The sequence below is a fragment of the Drosophila melanogaster genome, chromosome 3R, assembly GCF_000001215.4.
Source record: "Drosophila melanogaster chromosome 3R".
Taxonomy (NCBI): domain Eukaryota; kingdom Metazoa; phylum Arthropoda; class Insecta; order Diptera; family Drosophilidae; genus Drosophila; species Drosophila melanogaster.
In genome coordinates, this window is record NT_033777.3 from 16,137,824 (window position 1) to 16,153,298 (window position 15,475).

Below are 15,475 nucleotides of genomic sequence, written 5' to 3' on the forward strand. Positions count from 1 at the left end.
ACAAAAAACAAAAACTACAACTTAAACTACAATATTTCACAAATGAAAATTCTTGGAAAAAGCCAAAATATCATTCAAACGGTTTTAATGAAAGTAAAAACCAGAGCAGAACAATTATAAATTCTCTTTCGATAAAACAGTTTAAACCAACTTAAACTGTCTGCGCTTCAATGCCGATTTGAACCAAAGAAGTCTAGAGAATCCGTTGTGAGCATAGATATATTATTCCAACTAAATACTGTTAATTAATTTAAGTATGTTTAGATTATTTTTGGCAGTGCTCCGACTTCCCAAAGCGCCGACTAACTCTGGCAGGTCATGTTAAAACTCAGCCGAGTTGGGCTAACATTTTTCTAATAGCTCTAGCATTTTGCTGGAAAATCATTTGGCCCCTGGGCTGGATTTGAGTCTTTGTCTGTCTGGGCTTGAGTCGATGTCTGGCCATTTGACTGTTTGTCAGAAGACCACTGGTGCTACCCGTCTTTGGCTCGTTTTGGGCTCCTAAAGATAGTCATTAGCACGAGAGATTGCTGTTACTGCTGCTACTACTGCTACTATTTTTTCCCCGCTTCTGTTTTGGGGCGTTTAAACGGGGTAATTACGTTTCGGGTATTTTTCGACCAGTTCTCTGCGAAAAATAAGCCCAAAACTAAAGAAGGCAAAGAAATTGAAGTGAAGTAAAAAACCATCGGCTGCTGCTGCTACTTTCGTTGAGGAAATGAAAACGTAACGAAATCGATTTCCAACGGTTCATGCGCTATATGGACACAAACATAGCTTCATAGGTCTACAGCCGGCGTGTGGCAGGGGCAAGCACATCTTTACCCCCCGCGCCCAATTGAAAATAGAGTTATTAGAAGTGAGCAGCGCTAACGTTTCGTTTGCGTTTCTGGCTCAAAGGAGTCTGCAGACCCGGCCAATTGATGAATCGATTCGAGCGACCCATGAAGAACTCGGCTCGAAGTCGGACACACGATGTGGGGAAAAATGATCGGGGCCAAAGCTGAAATTAATCTCGAGGCACATGTTCATCCGCCGCTTCCACATCCACATCAGCACTAACTCAAGCTCGAACTCCAACATCAATATCAATTTCGGTTTCAATCAACATGGACATGAAGCGTTTTCCAAGCCAATGATGTGCACAAAGTATTTGGTATCAAATTGCATTCAAACGATTTGTAATTATAATCAACATTAAGATGATTAGGCGATAAACGGGATTTGGCTGGAGCCGAGCTTTGAGTATCTCTTGTATGAGTGTGTCGAATGAATGATGTTTGGATATCTACGTTTTCCAATGAGTGTTCGATAAATATGAATTAATCCATGAGAGAGGTTTGCTCCGTACAAATTCGTATAAATATAAATTCATTTACATATGTATTATTTGGTTTTTAATAGTTTTTCTTAACCTGTATTTACTTACCTTTGTCATCGGAACATTTTAATCATAATTGATTAATTTATTTAGCCCATTTAAATAAAGTTCTAGCAATTACTGACTAATTACTCACTCCAACATTCATTCGCAAGTTCCTTCACCTCAGCCATCCATGAGTTGCATAATATTCCCAAGTGTCACATAATTGCCACAATCCCGCCCCCAAAGTGTTGTCAGCACATCCATTCACATGGCTCCTTTCCGCACTCCTCCAGTTATCATCGTTGCATATGACCATCATCATGATGATGGCGATCTTGTGATTACGATCTGTGGCCGGCTAATGCCGCAATCTCGTGTGTGTGGGTTGTCTGGTGGGTGGGCCGTTTGAAGCACCACCAGATCGACCGGCACCACCACATGCATGCCAAACTAAAGTTAGACATCCCGCAGTTAGCCTACTAATTACAGCCGGAGCTCTTTGCGCCCGGCATTCTCGATGCCATTACAAACATAAACCATAGCTTGGCGCAATAAAAAAAGAGCATACGGTTTTCTAACAACAAACTTTGGCTAACCATACTGATTATTACCATTCTCCGTGCAATCCATTGCAGACATGCGCCCGGCACGTTACCGATGAAGCAGCCAACTTTAATCAGACCCAGACTCAGACACAGGTGAGTTGACAACTCGAGGGGTGGTGGGGATGGTTGGATGGGGTATATAAGGGGGCACGTGCAACTGGGGAGGCAGCGATGTGTGCTACCAGTTTAGGTTACAAACCATAAAGGCAAACATCTAATTTGGCCAGCAATGGATTGGCTAAACTTTAATTAAATTTGTTGAAAAGAAAAAAGAGCTATTCCGCTTTGATGAGCTGCAGCGAAGAGGAGTACGAAAGGGGTGGGGCAGCACTGGGGTGCACTTGGTTTTGGGACAAGAAATTATTAATTGTAGCATGTGTCGTTTGACGTCGCCGTCGTGCGATCGCAATAAATTTTTTCCAGTCTTGTTCAACAATAAAACAAGACAAGAGCCACGAAAAAAGCTGATTATGAAGCAAAAGTGAAAAGTTGTAATTAAACCAGTCACTGACTGCACGGCGAGCAGCACAAAAACAAACTGCAGCAACATATGCAGCAGTAGCAGCAGCAACTGCAGCAGCAGCAGCAACAATCATAAAGAGTAGAAATCGTTGCCTGACTTTGGTTTTTTTTTTTGTGCTGCCACTTTTTGTGGCGACAAGTGCGCTTAATTAGTGGTGGACTCAGCGGCGGGGGGTGGTCCCAAACCCAAACAGGGTTCTGGTGGATGGGTTCCGGCAGGCGAAACAAGACTAATGTCCGAAAACTGTCATGCCCGTTCCTTGCAGAAGAAGCACACCAGCGGCAGCCACCAAGATGTGTCCCAAAAGGCATTGGCTAGTCAACAACAGAGCAGCGGGATCGCGAGGATCAGGAGGAGCTGCGGCGCGGAGCAGGCGCAGTCTAGACCAAATAGTAGAAGTATTAGTAGCCTTAATCGTAGTCAATTGCCTGGCCACAGCAGCAGCGGCGCTGATCACACCGCCCGACAGCCTCGAGTCACTGGGCTCCCTGGGAATCCCGTCATCTTCCGCCTCCTCCTCCGAGGACGACGATGACATGAGTAGCGGCTTCTACCGCATCCCGCACCGCCTGGAGGGCTATCCGCAGTTGCAGCAACTGCAGCGCGGCCAGAACTTCAAGATCAGCCCCAAGCCATGCTCCTTTGGCCGCGTCGAGGGCACCTGCATGTTCGTGTGGGAGTGCATCAAGTCCGAGGGCAAGCACGTGGGCATGTGCGTCGACTCCTTCATGTTCGGCTCCTGCTGCACGCACAACTACACCGACAACATTGTCCTGCCCCAGACGGCCTTCTCCTACACGAGGCCCACCAAGCCGCTCACGCTCCGCCCGCGACCGCCGGCAGCGCCCTACAAGCCGATGATCAGGTAAGAGATTAGCAATTGATGGAATTGTTCTGTTTCGAACGTCAATAAAGATTTAAGATCACTATATCAGTATCACTTCATCAGATTAACAAATAGTGCATATAAAAGCGGCTTGAAAGATAGCATAATATATCTAAATTATTATAATTTTTTAAGTATACGTCTTACTTATTTCCCGATGAATTACCGTCCGCAGCGGCATGACCACCATCGAGAGGCCTCATGGCGCTGGCACCCTTGTGATTCGTCCTTCGGGTCCGCACCACCAGGGCACTCTGGCCCGCCCGCATCCGCCGCCCTACCAGAGCAAGCCCACCACTGCCTCGGATCTGCATGGCTCAGCCTCGCATCCCAGCTCCAGTTCCAGCTCCAGCTCTAGTTCGAATCCCAGTAAGTGGAGCGCAATGAGGCTGGGCTTGGCGCCCCCGCCCAGCGGTGATGCATTGTTAGCATGAATTGTAACAAACAAATACTATCCGCAGATAGCATTTGGCATACATCGACCCAGCAGCAGCAGCAGCAGCAGCATCAGCAGAATCAGCAGAACCACTGGCAGATGACCACCGAGCCGAGCTTTATTACCAAGCCGCGACCCACCGGCTGGACCAAGCCCGGCATCGTCAATTTGCCAATGCCCGCGCGACCCTCCAAGCCGTCGAAGCCCACAAAGAAACCGATTGTCTACGACCGGACACCGCCACCGCCGCCGTCCGTCCCACCGTCCACATCCACCTCGACGACATCAACGTCGCTGATTTGGCCGGCCCAGACGCATCCCCCGCAGCCGCATCGCCCCACCAGGCCGCAGGTATGTAAATACGAGTCTGGTTCGACTTTTGGGTCCAGGTTCATGTTCTGGGTCCTGGGTGCTTGGTTCTGGGTGATGCATTGATGTCGAAAGCGAAACAAACGAGCCACGAGGTCATTTACTCCTCGACTGCGACTGGGACTGGGCCTCCAACCTCAGCTCCATAATGGCAGGCCACAGCCTTGGGGGACATTTTATTGTTTGCACAATGCGGAGCCGGAGCCAAAAGTTGATGTAAGATTCGCCTGCCGCTCTCAGGGGTGTGTGTGGAATTTAGGACTCTTCCAGGAATGGGTACCTTAAGCAGAGCATGCCACTTGCTAACTTGAAGTTCAGGAATAAGATTAACATATGTATATGGGGATTCGAAGAAAACTGAAATGAGCTGGGTAAATGTTTATGCAGCACAGTTAATTTTAAAGTTAATGGCTAGTACTTAATAGTGTACAAACTGAATTGAATCCCTTTTTAAAAGTCTTATCAAACATTACTTTGTTAGAGCATCTAAACTTTCATTTAAAACCTCTAGAAGGTTTCTTAGTTAATGCAGATTTAGCGGCGAAATGAAAAATTGATTCTTTGCGTGGAATGGGAATGGAAATGGAATGGGAACCGGCAATGGGGAATGATTTGCCGCCGAACGACCCTGGTCGAGTATTTTAGCATAATGTTTACCACTTTGGCCTTTCTTGCAGCTGTCGCCGGGCACATCATTAGCCGCATCCTCGTCCTCGCATTGGCCATCGTCAACCACCTCAACCACCTCATCCACCACATCCACAACCACAACAACAACAACCACACGTCGGACAACCACACCGACGACAACAACAAGGAGGACCACGACAAACAAGCCCACCAGGCCCTACCAGCGGCCCACCACGGCGACCTCCAGCTCGAGCACCTCCACCACATCGAGCAAGACTCCCACCACGACCAGGCCGATTAGCTCCAGCAGTTCCAGCAGCAGCGGAATCGTCACCAGCTCCCAACGGCCAACGCAGCCTACGCACCGTACACCGGTTCTGGCCACCTCCGGCATCGAGACCAACGAGATATCAGACTCCTCCATCCCCGACGCCGGAGCTCTGGGCCATGTGAAGACCATTTCGGCGGCTCGCAGCGGTGAGTGACAAGCCCTTGCACTTGGGGAAGCCATTTGAATGACCCCCTTCATTATATGCTTGCTCATTGAAGATGATAGCTTATTAGACATAATTAATGTGTTTTAAAAAATCCGAAATAATTGGGAATATTTTGAAGACATACGAAATCACGACTCCAATTTTGTTATATAGCAATATTCTATTCTTTTGTCCACAAATTCTGGTTACATGCGACGTAATTTTTTTAATCCGAATTTTTGACGCCAATTAATTGTTGTTCTTAACATTTTTTAAAGAGATATTTCAATATTTAACTCAAGTTTCGATTAATGTTTTCCGTTAGTAAGTTGATAGGAGAAAAGTCAATTTCAAATAAGAGTTATTTTCTTTATAAAATAACTCTGTAGACCGTCAAAGAATCAATTTGTGAGGGAATTCGAGATACAGTTCCCCAAATAAGATACATTGATATGTACAACTGACTTTGCAAGCACCCATCCTGACAATGCAATTTGTTATTGCTGCAATTGCAGAGTGCGGAGTACCGACTTTGGCGCGGCCCGAGACGCGAATCGTGGGCGGTAAGAGCGCGGCCTTCGGTCGTTGGCCCTGGCAGGTGTCGGTGCGGCGCACCTCCTTCTTTGGATTCTCGAGCACCCACCGTTGCGGTGGCGCTTTGATCAACGAGAACTGGATAGCCACCGCCGGACATTGCGTGGACGAGTGAGTGGATCAGCCCAAAACCGGACTAGATCCAGATCCAGATCGAGCTAATCCCTGCCCCTCTTCCATTTGCAGCCTGCTCATCTCGCAGATACGCATCCGCGTGGGCGAGTACGACTTCTCGCATGTGCAGGAACAGCTGCCCTACATAGAGCGCGGGGTGGCCAAGAAGGTGGTGCATCCCAAGTATAGCTTCCTCACGTACGAATACGACCTGGCGCTGGTCAAGCTGGAGCAGCCGCTCGAATTCGCGCCGCATGTCAGTCCCATTTGCCTGCCCGAGACGGACAGCCTCCTAATTGGCATGAACGCCACGGTCACCGGCTGGGGTCGTCTCAGCGAGGGCGGCACCCTGCCCTCCGTCCTCCAAGAGGTGAGTGTTAACACGACTTTAAGCTTCATTTTTAGAATTCAGCGACAATGATAACCGCTGCGAATCGAACGCAAAAAATTGTCGGTGTGGTTCTAAATGGGGCGATTGCAATTAGGAAAAGTCAGAGAGATCATAAAAGGGATTTCCAACGTGAATCAAAAGATATATATCATAAATCTAAAAATAAAGTTAAATGCAAGACACAAATGTAATCTAATACATTTTAATAGGTCTCCGTGCCGATTGTAAGTAACGATAATTGCAAATCGATGTTCATGCGAGCTGGTCGCCAGGAGTTCATTCCGGATATATTCCTGTGCGCGGGCTATGAAACGGGAGGGCAGGACTCCTGTCAGGGCGATTCAGGAGGTCCACTGCAGGTGAGATGCCGGATAAAGCAAACCTACGAGATATATGCTAATAAACATTTTGCAGGCCAAGTCGCAGGATGGGCGCTTCTTTCTGGCCGGGATCATCTCCTGGGGCATTGGCTGTGCCGAGGCCAATTTGCCCGGAGTCTGTACGAGAATCTCCAAGTTTACGCCGTGGATACTGGAGCATGTCAGATGATGATCAGAAGATACTGACGACGGCAGATCTACTTTTGTTATTTGTTTTAATTTATCAGTTGTATCTATAAGTTTTGTGTGATTTATCTTAAAGGAATGTTAAGCGTAGTTAGCTTCAATTTAACAATTTTAACATCATGGCCTTGTGGGCCACTGCCACGCCCCTATCCGCACTCACCCATTCACCTACACACACACACACACAGTCAACGCCCACTAATTTAGTCTAGCGAAATGTTAGCACCGTAAGTTGTCTAACAAGGAAATCGGTCGGATTTCGAATGGGATTATCTATTTGTACATAGCCGAAGGGATAGGGGGCTTGGGAGGGGTAGGGGGGATTGGGAGTCATTTGCATGTCCACAAGTTGTTGGTATTTTAGTGTAGTAATATTTAACAATTAACTAAATCTATATTTATTGTAAACAAATGCATGCAGACATCCGAACGTTGTTTGTATCTTGCCCAAAGAACAAGTCTATCTATAGCGATGCGAAAGCTCGAGAGCAATAAAAGATTAATGAAAATATTGTCTAATAAATAATGCCGCAATCGGAGAATTGGTCCGCTCGAGATACCCATCGCTATAAGAGCCGATTTCCTCCTCAGCAATAGCAGCCCCCGAGGGCACCGCAAATGGATGGCCAAGACCATTCACACAATTTGTAGTCATCGCCATGTTCGGCTGCGGGCCATGGTCATTGACGATGATGATTGGCACAATCGGTTTTGCACGTGGGGAGATGGAGGATGGGAGACATCCGCAGCCGACACTTTCCTCCGGATTTCACTTTTCAACAGCTCACTGGCGTGACATTTGACTTGACACCAACACCTCAATTAATCACTCGAAGATTCATGTGAGAGCGGGTTCTGGCCACGGCCCACACACATTTGCCAAGTTAAACCGCCGTTTCACTTTTGGGACGCGAGGCCAATTTATTTCTGGCAACAAGAAAAGAGATAACTACTTTCGGATAGAATTCAAGCTTCATACAACTTAAATCGATGCACACTTTTCGCCCGGATGGAGGTGGACTAGGAGTTTCCTTTAGCGGGAGGGCACTTCCTACTTCTTTTTGGGGAAGATTAGATCCTTTGCCTCATCGTACAGGTCACTGGCCATGTACTTAAGGTCCTCCAGCGAGGTAGGGAAGGGCACTACGGGAACATCCTCTCCTGGCTTTACGCCCTTGATGAAGTTGTAGGCCACGGCGAAGATCTTACGGCCCTCGTAGAGTACCACGCGGCAGTTTTCTTCCGCCTGGCGGGGGTAGCACATGGAGGCGACTGCACCTGCTCCGATGCCCGAATACAACACCTTCTTTATGAAGCCTCCACGGGCGGCGAAGATGAAACCAGCCAGACCGCCCACCACAATGGCTCCGCTGCGGTGCAGGGAGTTCTGGGGCTCGTTCAGCATGTCGATGGTGGACTGGGTGTGTGCCTTAGCGGTTTCCACGTAATGGCCGACAATGCCGGCTTGATCGGCCACTGCCTTATATCCAGACTGCACCTCCTCGCGCACATAGCGGACTCCGGCCTCCAGGTTCTTGTGCAGCACAGAGTCTTGTGGTGGATGCCGTTCTGGCTTGGGTCTGCGGTAGCATTAAAGGAGTATCGTTAAGGCTGGGACCTTTTTCTTGCATTGGGGCACTCACTCTGTCTTGCGCAAGCTGCCGTAGATGGGCAGCTCGCTGGGCCGGCACACCAGGCTGCAGTCCGCCGCACTGGAGGCTGGTTTCTGGGGCTCGGGAGCCGCTTTAACGGCAACCGCCGCCATGATTCCCATCGTTGCCGTTTTGCGCAGCATCTCGAAGTGGTCAGGAGCTGGTTAAAGTGCCTCGCTGGGTCGATCGGAGTGTGTGTACACACGGAATTTGGCCAACTGTTTGGTAAATTGCTTGTTTTACATCAGTTGTTAGACATTGCGTAATTTGTCACAGCACGGTTCGACTGAATGACGCATGACGACGAATGAAAGCAGTGGGTGATTCGTGCAACAGATGTTCACAGCTGTCACGTGTGAGGGTGGTCACGATATATCGGTATTGCTATTAGATTAATTTGTAAGGTCATCTATTTTCTGCATTTGATGATATAAACGAATGAAATCATTAAATTTTTTTGCTTCAAATCCGATTTTTTAAATGCCATCCACCGTTTATTTTCTATTGACACGATTTTAAGCGATATGTAACAAAGCAGTTCGATGTATCGCATCATAATCATCGTAGAATGGAACTAGTTTACCGTTCTACCGTTTTCCCAGTTCGTGACTCTGGTCACTTTCCACAAGACGCGAATTTTATTCACCAGTAAGAACAAAAATATGCAAACTCAAGCCCACTGATAAGCGGACCAGCAATCTTCAATGAAATCACTACTTTTAAATAATCCGCCATCGACCATTTGCAAGCGCGCGTTAAGCGGAGCCAACGCACTCGCCCACGCCCACCCCCTTGTCACCTGTCCGTTGGCCGCCCACCCAAATCGGTCGTCGGTCCGTTAATGTTATCAGTTCAGCAGCGGAGGCAGCAACAACGTCGAGTGGGCGCGCACAAAAGGCCACCCATCGCTCAAGGACGAGGCGTAGGCAGAGGTAGTGCCAGCCAAGGCCAAATGGGCTTATAAATAAATGAAGGGCCCCCAGTTAAAGGCAATATTTATTGACTTTTGCAGCAGGTTCAATCCGTTGCAGTTGCAGCAGAAGCGGTAGAGGCGCAGGCAGCGACGTAACCGCACAACGTGCGCCGAATACGAAATCTTTTTTTGGGGCCATGCCACGAGCCACGAACGGCTGACAGGAAATCGTGGCCAACGACGAAGAAATCCACACTTCTTCACTGTGAGCAATTGAAACTCTAGTCAATAGTTCATATGGATGCTACCGCAAGTTCAAAGTTCAGGTGAGCATTCAGTTATATAGTAATTATTTTCACTTACGCATATCTTTACGCATCTAAACCGCACGTGGTTAGCGATGTGGACGAATATGGCTTCAAGCGTGGCGACCACTTCGACTATAACAACTACTCAAAGTTCATGGATGGTTACCTGAAAACGTTAACGCGGCGCCGCATGAAATGGGAGGCCATTCTGCAGCAAAATACCGATCTCACCCAGGTGGACGCCAAGCTGAAGCGGTACATTCGGAAGGGCATTCCTGGTCCATACCGTCCCGACGTCTGGATGAAGATATCTGGAGCTGCCGCCGCCCAGCGTCGCTCGCCGGATCTCTTTCGCAACCTTCTGCGCACCGAGCCCTTCGACAAAGAAATCAGCGATTCCATATCAATCGATCTACCTCGTACCTTCCCCGACAATATTCACTTCGATATGAAGAAGCAGCGGTTGTACAACATTCTCATCGCCTACGCCCATCACAATCGGGACGTGGGTTACTGCCAAGGTCTTAACTACATAGCCGGCCTCCTGTTGATCGTCACCGACGATGAGGAGAAGTCCTTTTGGCTGCTCAAGCATATCGTTGAAAACATCGTGCCGCAATACCATTCCCATAATATGGCCAATCTGCTGAGGGATCTGGCCGTGTTCCGCGAATTGGTCATCCGGCGAATTCCCGCTGTAAATCGGCATGTGGATAACTTGGGTAAGATTTAGTTTAAAGAACTAAGTCCGTAACCAGTTGCTAACATATTTTTTATTCCAGGCCTGCCCTATCCGGTGATCGCCAGCAAATGGTTCATCTGCATCTTTGCCGAGGTGCTGCCCGTGGAGACTGTGCTACGTATATGGGACTGTGTCTTTGCCGAGGGCTACAAGATCGTTTTTCGTGCCGCCCTAACCATGTTCGTCACTCACAAGAACGCCATTCTGGGCTGTGATGATATTGCTGCCCTGGCCAATCTATTCCGGGATACCATGATCCAGGACAACATTGTGACGGACTGTCATGGCTTTGTTGAGGCCATGTTCAGTCTGCGTTTGAAGAGAAGCGAGCTAGAGAGCCTACGCAAGGTGGCCGTGCTTAATCCGGCCTAAGGAGCCAGTGTGGAAAGGGCTCTATGACCAATAGATCAAACAACAGCAACAAAACCAAAAACAAATTGGAGAAGCAATCGAAAATTCAATTATTAGGAGCGTAGTTCAGCCGTGTCATTGTGTTTATGTTCATTATTGTGAGTGTGCATTATGTAATCGTTTCTATTTAGTACATACTTATGTGCGCGCATTTGTATTACCATTGTAGCCAAGGTCAACACAATTTGAGTATTAGCCAACGAAATCTGGTCGAGTTATCAAAGCGAAATTTGAAATTTAACAGAGTTGAACAGATTAGTTTAAGCGCATATGTACCTACGTACGTATGCCGTAGGAGTAGTAGCCAAAAGTTTCTAGTTGATATCTTCCGCATGTAGTCCAAATAGAGCAAGTACATAAATATTATACAAATTACATACATGCCTAACCATCGGCAGCGCATTTAGCCCTCCTTTTACCCAACAACAAACATTTTGTGTTCTAAGTTATCTTGTTGATCAAAGAAGTATTTATTTTCGAGTATGTGTACTTTGATAGGGAGCTATGTTAATGTCTACGTCTAGTTAAAACATGTATTTACTTTTATATATATAAATGCTTTTAAAGTTGTTACATAGTTGACTAACTGTAAAACGTCTGTTAGCTGCAACTGGTTTGTCGGTTTGTCAGATCGGTTGCCCAATACTCAATACTATTTACAAAAGATTTATCCTGAAATATAATTTGAGGAATTGATTTGTAAATGCATTATCCTGCGAGCCTTTGAAACCAATAACTATTTATTAAACACAGTAGTGGGCTTCAATGGCAGATGGGTCTTGTATTTCGTGCAGCCGAGACGCTTTTCAAATAAAATACTATTGCTAACTGTTAGTAACTGTAGAAATATGTCCAGCCTTAAACTATTTTGGGATATCAAAACCTAAAGGGAAGACTTTGTAATCTTTGGGGAAGATCAGAAGCTTAAGTGGTAAGTGCTTTCAGCAGTTGATAGGCTAAGCCTCAAATATATAGAGCGAATCTACGGCATTCCGCAATGAGCTCCGCACATGGGTTCCGAGGAGAGAGCCAACGAGGTAAGCAGGGTTCGCCTACCAGGATGTACTCCGAGGTTCTCCCAGTTGATCCACGACAGACGAGCTGTGAGATCTGCGAAGCGAACCATTTATTGACCATTGATATTCCGACCAAATTCTCTACTCACCACTCGTATTCCAATTAGCCCTATCCGCTTTGATCTCTCCGCGCAGACACTTCTCCACATAGGTTAGGGGATCGTAGTCGGTTTGTAGTACCTCACGGAGCAGAGATATATAGGCGATGGCAAGCCGCAGAGTGTCGATCTTGCTCAGACGTTTCTCGTACGGAAAGGTGGGTACATGGACCCTTAGCTCATCGAAAGCCGAATTGATGCTACTGCAAAGCGCAAAAATACAAAAAAAAAAGGAAAGCTTGTTAGTTATAATTTCTGGTTAAGAGATCGTGGGATAGTAAGTTGTAAAATGGAAAAGACCATTTGGTGTACCCAGTTGGGGCGGACCTCTGGATGCGTTTCCTTTCCCGCACATTGGCCGCCTGTCGCTGCATTTTGTAGCTGGACGCAGTTGCAGCTCCCACGGATCCATATCCAGGATTGGGACCACCTGCACCGCCAGGAGTAGCAGATCCTGCGTTGCCGCACCCTCCTCCACTGCTGCTGGCACTGGGGCTGTTGCACATTAAGGGTGCTCCTCCCCCGGAATTGTGCACCCCCATTGGATTGGTAGAGGAGTCGAGCAGATTTTCTGAGGGATTTCAGAAAGATATTCAAGGTGTCTTGACGTAAATATATTTATTCTCCGTCATACCTCCGCTATGTTGCATATAATGCTGCTGGATGTGACGCAGGTTGTTGGAGCTCAGACGCAGCCCAGAACTGCCACCGCCACCTCCCGATCCACCACCTCCACCGGTGGCGCCTCCGCCTTGATGCTGACCCGCATAAATGCAGGAGGGCAAATCGTTAATCAGATCATCGTCGAAATTGTGGAAGGGTAAATGGCTGTTAAAGGTAAGAATTGAACATTTGATGATTAGGACTGTATTGTAAAGTCTAAAGTAATTAATTTTGTATCCGTGTATTTAATCAAATCGAGATACCGACGGCACTGACGAAAGTCAGTTCAGATTCTGGGCGCGACTCCACTTCTGCGCGCATACTTATGTAAATAAATAGATTTATTTTTTATTAAATAAAACTGTATATATGAGCAATTATTCAGTTATTTGATTAAATAAATATGCATACGTTTTTCGTTTATGTCGTACATTAAAACATTTTCGAATTTTATCATTATAATCAGAGAATAATTTACGTATTTATTATAGTATATTTATTATTTTATATATATTTATATAACATCCGTACCTAATGGGCGGTGAAGACGACGAATCCGGCAATTGATTTCGCGACATTTTCTTATCAAATGTGTTATTTTTTCACTAAACAATATTAATCCAATTAAAATCTAGAACGACTATTAACTTTTCCGACACTTTTACGCACTTCCGCTGTCCAATAAGTTAAAAACTTTAGTGAGTCCATCTCCCGGGAATTGCGAGCCTTTTATAGTGCCGCAGATCCAATTGGAAATGCCACAACTCTGGCCAGGACCTTTCCACCCCTAAACGTCCTTGCAGCCAGTTACCGTGAGCCGTCTACGAGATGGGCGGAGCTTGCCAAGTACAGGGTGTTTGCCCCTGCAAATGGAGCGGATGCTGTGGGAAATTCGTTGGACTTATTCGCCTCTGGCTACCCTTCAATTGCTGGGCGTAGATCTGGATTTCAAGTTAATTATGGTAGTTGATTTGCCCGTCTACTTAGAAATCAGAATGACTTTGATATTTGTTCAGAAACATGTTTTATACAAGCCATCCTTATTAAATTTTTTGGCTTAAAGTTATTTTAAGAAAAGTTAATAAGTAATTTTATTGTGTTTTAAAATATATATCCCGATTTATTTATAATTTTCCTTAATGCACAAAATTGGTTCGTTGATTGTAGGACAGCTTAAAGTCTCGCTAGCCGAAACAATACCATTGCAGCCACTCCCCTTTAAGATCCAGCTCCATTCGCTTTGTGCTTCCTTCACCTGTTTTTGACATTCTGCCATTATATTTCGCACAGCAGGAAGTCGCCATGTTTGAGTCCACCGCTTTGATGATGGGGGAGGACGAGTGGAGCTTTCTGGAGGCGGGGGACCCGTCTAACCTAACCCCAGATAACCCTCCCGCTTCCCCTTTTAAAATCAGTTTTTACAACCATATGGGGAAAGGGATATACGATGAAATCTGCTGGTAATCGGAGTACAAAATAGGGGCCCATGGACCTGTTGATTTGACTCGACTAAAGTTCGATTCCCACGGGACGAGGACACAAAGCAGAGTCAGGGCAATTAGATCTAAGGCAGATAGCTGGTCGCTACATTTCACGGCTCATTTAACCTAACCAGAACAAGAAACAGGATCAGGATCAGAATCGGGATCTGGAACCACTCGAAGCCGCAGTCTTTGTCAGCAGTCGTCACGGGGCAATTGTTGAAATTGAATTATGTTTATTTGATGTTTTGGTTTGCTCGCAAATTAGCTACGTCAGAGAATCCCCGCCCAGTCGGGCGACCTGGTCGCGTGCCCTAACCCGAGGCGCGAAAATCCCGAGCAGACCGATCCGCAGAACAAAGGGACTGGCAATATGTCAGGGATGCGGATGCGCAAACCTTTTCATTACCAGACAAATTTGCTTGTCGCACGCGTCGGCGCACACTTCGTACACCCCTCGCACCCAGAACTCCGGGCTCTGATGACAGTAATCAGTTTTGATGGAGGGTAAGTGCCCGAATCCTGTGCAGAATTCGAGTTCAGACCGATTGAGCTGGAGATAGAATTGTGGTGCCGCGAACAAAGCTGACATCCTTAAGTGAAATCTTGTTACCAACCAATGTAAACACGATTGTTAATTTAACTTTTGCAATTGCCGCAGGAAAGCCGCCCTTTAGACCGGTACTTCCCCTAATCCTAACCCTAACCCATAACCCACTGAGGTGGACTTGTCATCGCACCACAATTAAATTATCGCATTTCAAACGAGTGCACCCAAGGAAGTGTAAATCACGAACTGTGGGAAAACCAAAAATAAATAGATTGAATATCCTAAACCCATTTGATTTGCATATAAGAGTATTACTTGAAATGTTCCTTAGGTCTAAGCCGTATGGAACATGCCAATTTAACTGAGGGTTATAAACGTAAGTTAGGGTTAAGGTCATTTGAATGGGAATGTTGTGGGAATATAATATTATATGCTTGCGTATTTTGACCTATGCGCTTAGACTGGACTTAGAACTTTAACTATCTGCCAAAATAAGTTCTTAATATAGCAATACAAAACTAATCACTTAAACTTGGTGATTTACAATCAGATACAATTATCATCTAATCAACTGATTAAAACTAAATTTGTTTTCTATCTGCTGTTGATTTTAATGTTTAAATGC

The 15,475-nt window shown here is 46.3% G+C and overlaps 4 protein-coding genes across 11 annotated transcripts in view; 2 read left to right on the top strand and 2 right to left on the bottom strand.

Moving 5' to 3' along the window:
• Nucleotides 1–7,461, top strand: part of Sb (Stubble) — a 29,124-nt gene extending 21,663 nt beyond the window's left edge. For both annotated transcript variants that reach the window (NM_001300426.1, NM_057361.4), the window contains exons 3-11: nt 2,002–2,064; nt 2,760–3,359; nt 3,556–3,749; nt 3,842–4,167; nt 4,863–5,292; nt 5,807–5,996; nt 6,072–6,369; nt 6,600–6,749; nt 6,805–7,461. In NM_001300426.1, coding sequence (NP_001287355.1) covers nt 2,024–2,064; nt 2,760–3,359; nt 3,556–3,749; nt 3,842–4,167; nt 4,863–5,292; nt 5,807–5,996; nt 6,072–6,369; nt 6,600–6,749; nt 6,805–6,939 — 2,364 coding nt within the window. In that variant the 5' untranslated portion in view covers nt 2,002–2,023 and the 3' untranslated portion in view covers nt 6,940–7,461. The remainder of the gene's footprint in view (nt 1–2,001; nt 2,065–2,759; nt 3,360–3,555; nt 3,750–3,841; nt 4,168–4,862; nt 5,293–5,806; nt 5,997–6,071; nt 6,370–6,599; nt 6,750–6,804) is intronic.
• Mic26-27 (MICOS subunit 26/27) lies at nt 6,578–9,032 on the bottom strand. Of its 3 annotated transcripts, none has more exons than NM_001316507.1 (2): nt 8,600–9,032; nt 6,578–8,536 (listed from the first exon to the last, which is right to left on the bottom strand). In NM_001316507.1, the coding sequence occupies exons 1-2, from the start codon at nt 8,749–8,751 to the stop codon at nt 8,008–8,010; spliced, it is 681 nt and encodes a 226-aa protein (NP_001303436.1). In that variant the 5' UTR covers nt 8,752–9,032; the 3' UTR covers nt 6,578–8,007. The 3 variants fall into 3 exon arrangements, with proteins under 3 accessions (NP_001303436.1, NP_650523.1, NP_001287356.1); NM_142266.3 differs by having other exon boundaries at nt 7,483–8,536; NM_001300427.1 differs by having other exon boundaries at nt 7,862–8,536; nt 8,600–8,919.
• A 173-nt stretch (nt 9,033–9,205) lies between these two features.
• Nucleotides 9,206–11,813, top strand: CG5916 (uncharacterized protein). 2 transcript variants are annotated; one of them, NM_001300428.1, is made up of 4 exons: nt 9,206–9,540; nt 9,621–9,847; nt 9,920–10,551; nt 10,612–11,813. In NM_001300428.1, the coding sequence occupies exons 2-4, from the start codon at nt 9,819–9,821 to the stop codon at nt 10,941–10,943; spliced, it is 993 nt and encodes a 330-aa protein (NP_001287357.1). In that variant the 5' UTR covers nt 9,206–9,540; nt 9,621–9,818; the 3' UTR covers nt 10,944–11,813. The 2 variants fall into 2 exon arrangements, with proteins under 2 accessions (NP_001287357.1, NP_650524.1); NM_142267.3 differs by having other exon boundaries at nt 9,624–9,847; nt 10,612–11,566.
• Fer2 (48 related 2) lies at nt 11,546–13,489 on the bottom strand. Of its 4 annotated transcripts, none has more exons than NM_001300431.1 (5): nt 13,351–13,489; nt 12,791–12,984; nt 12,484–12,727; nt 12,151–12,359; nt 11,546–12,092 (listed from the first exon to the last, which is right to left on the bottom strand). In NM_001300431.1, the coding sequence occupies exons 1-5, from the start codon at nt 13,395–13,397 to the stop codon at nt 11,965–11,967; spliced, it is 822 nt and encodes a 273-aa protein (NP_001287360.1). In that variant the 5' UTR covers nt 13,398–13,489; the 3' UTR covers nt 11,546–11,964. The 4 variants fall into 4 exon arrangements, with proteins under 4 accessions (NP_001287360.1, NP_524376.2, NP_001287358.1 ...); NM_079652.3 differs by having other exon boundaries at nt 12,148–12,359; NM_001300429.1 differs by having other exon boundaries at nt 12,148–12,359; nt 12,469–12,727.
• Between the last annotated feature and the right edge of the window lie 1,986 nt (nt 13,490–15,475).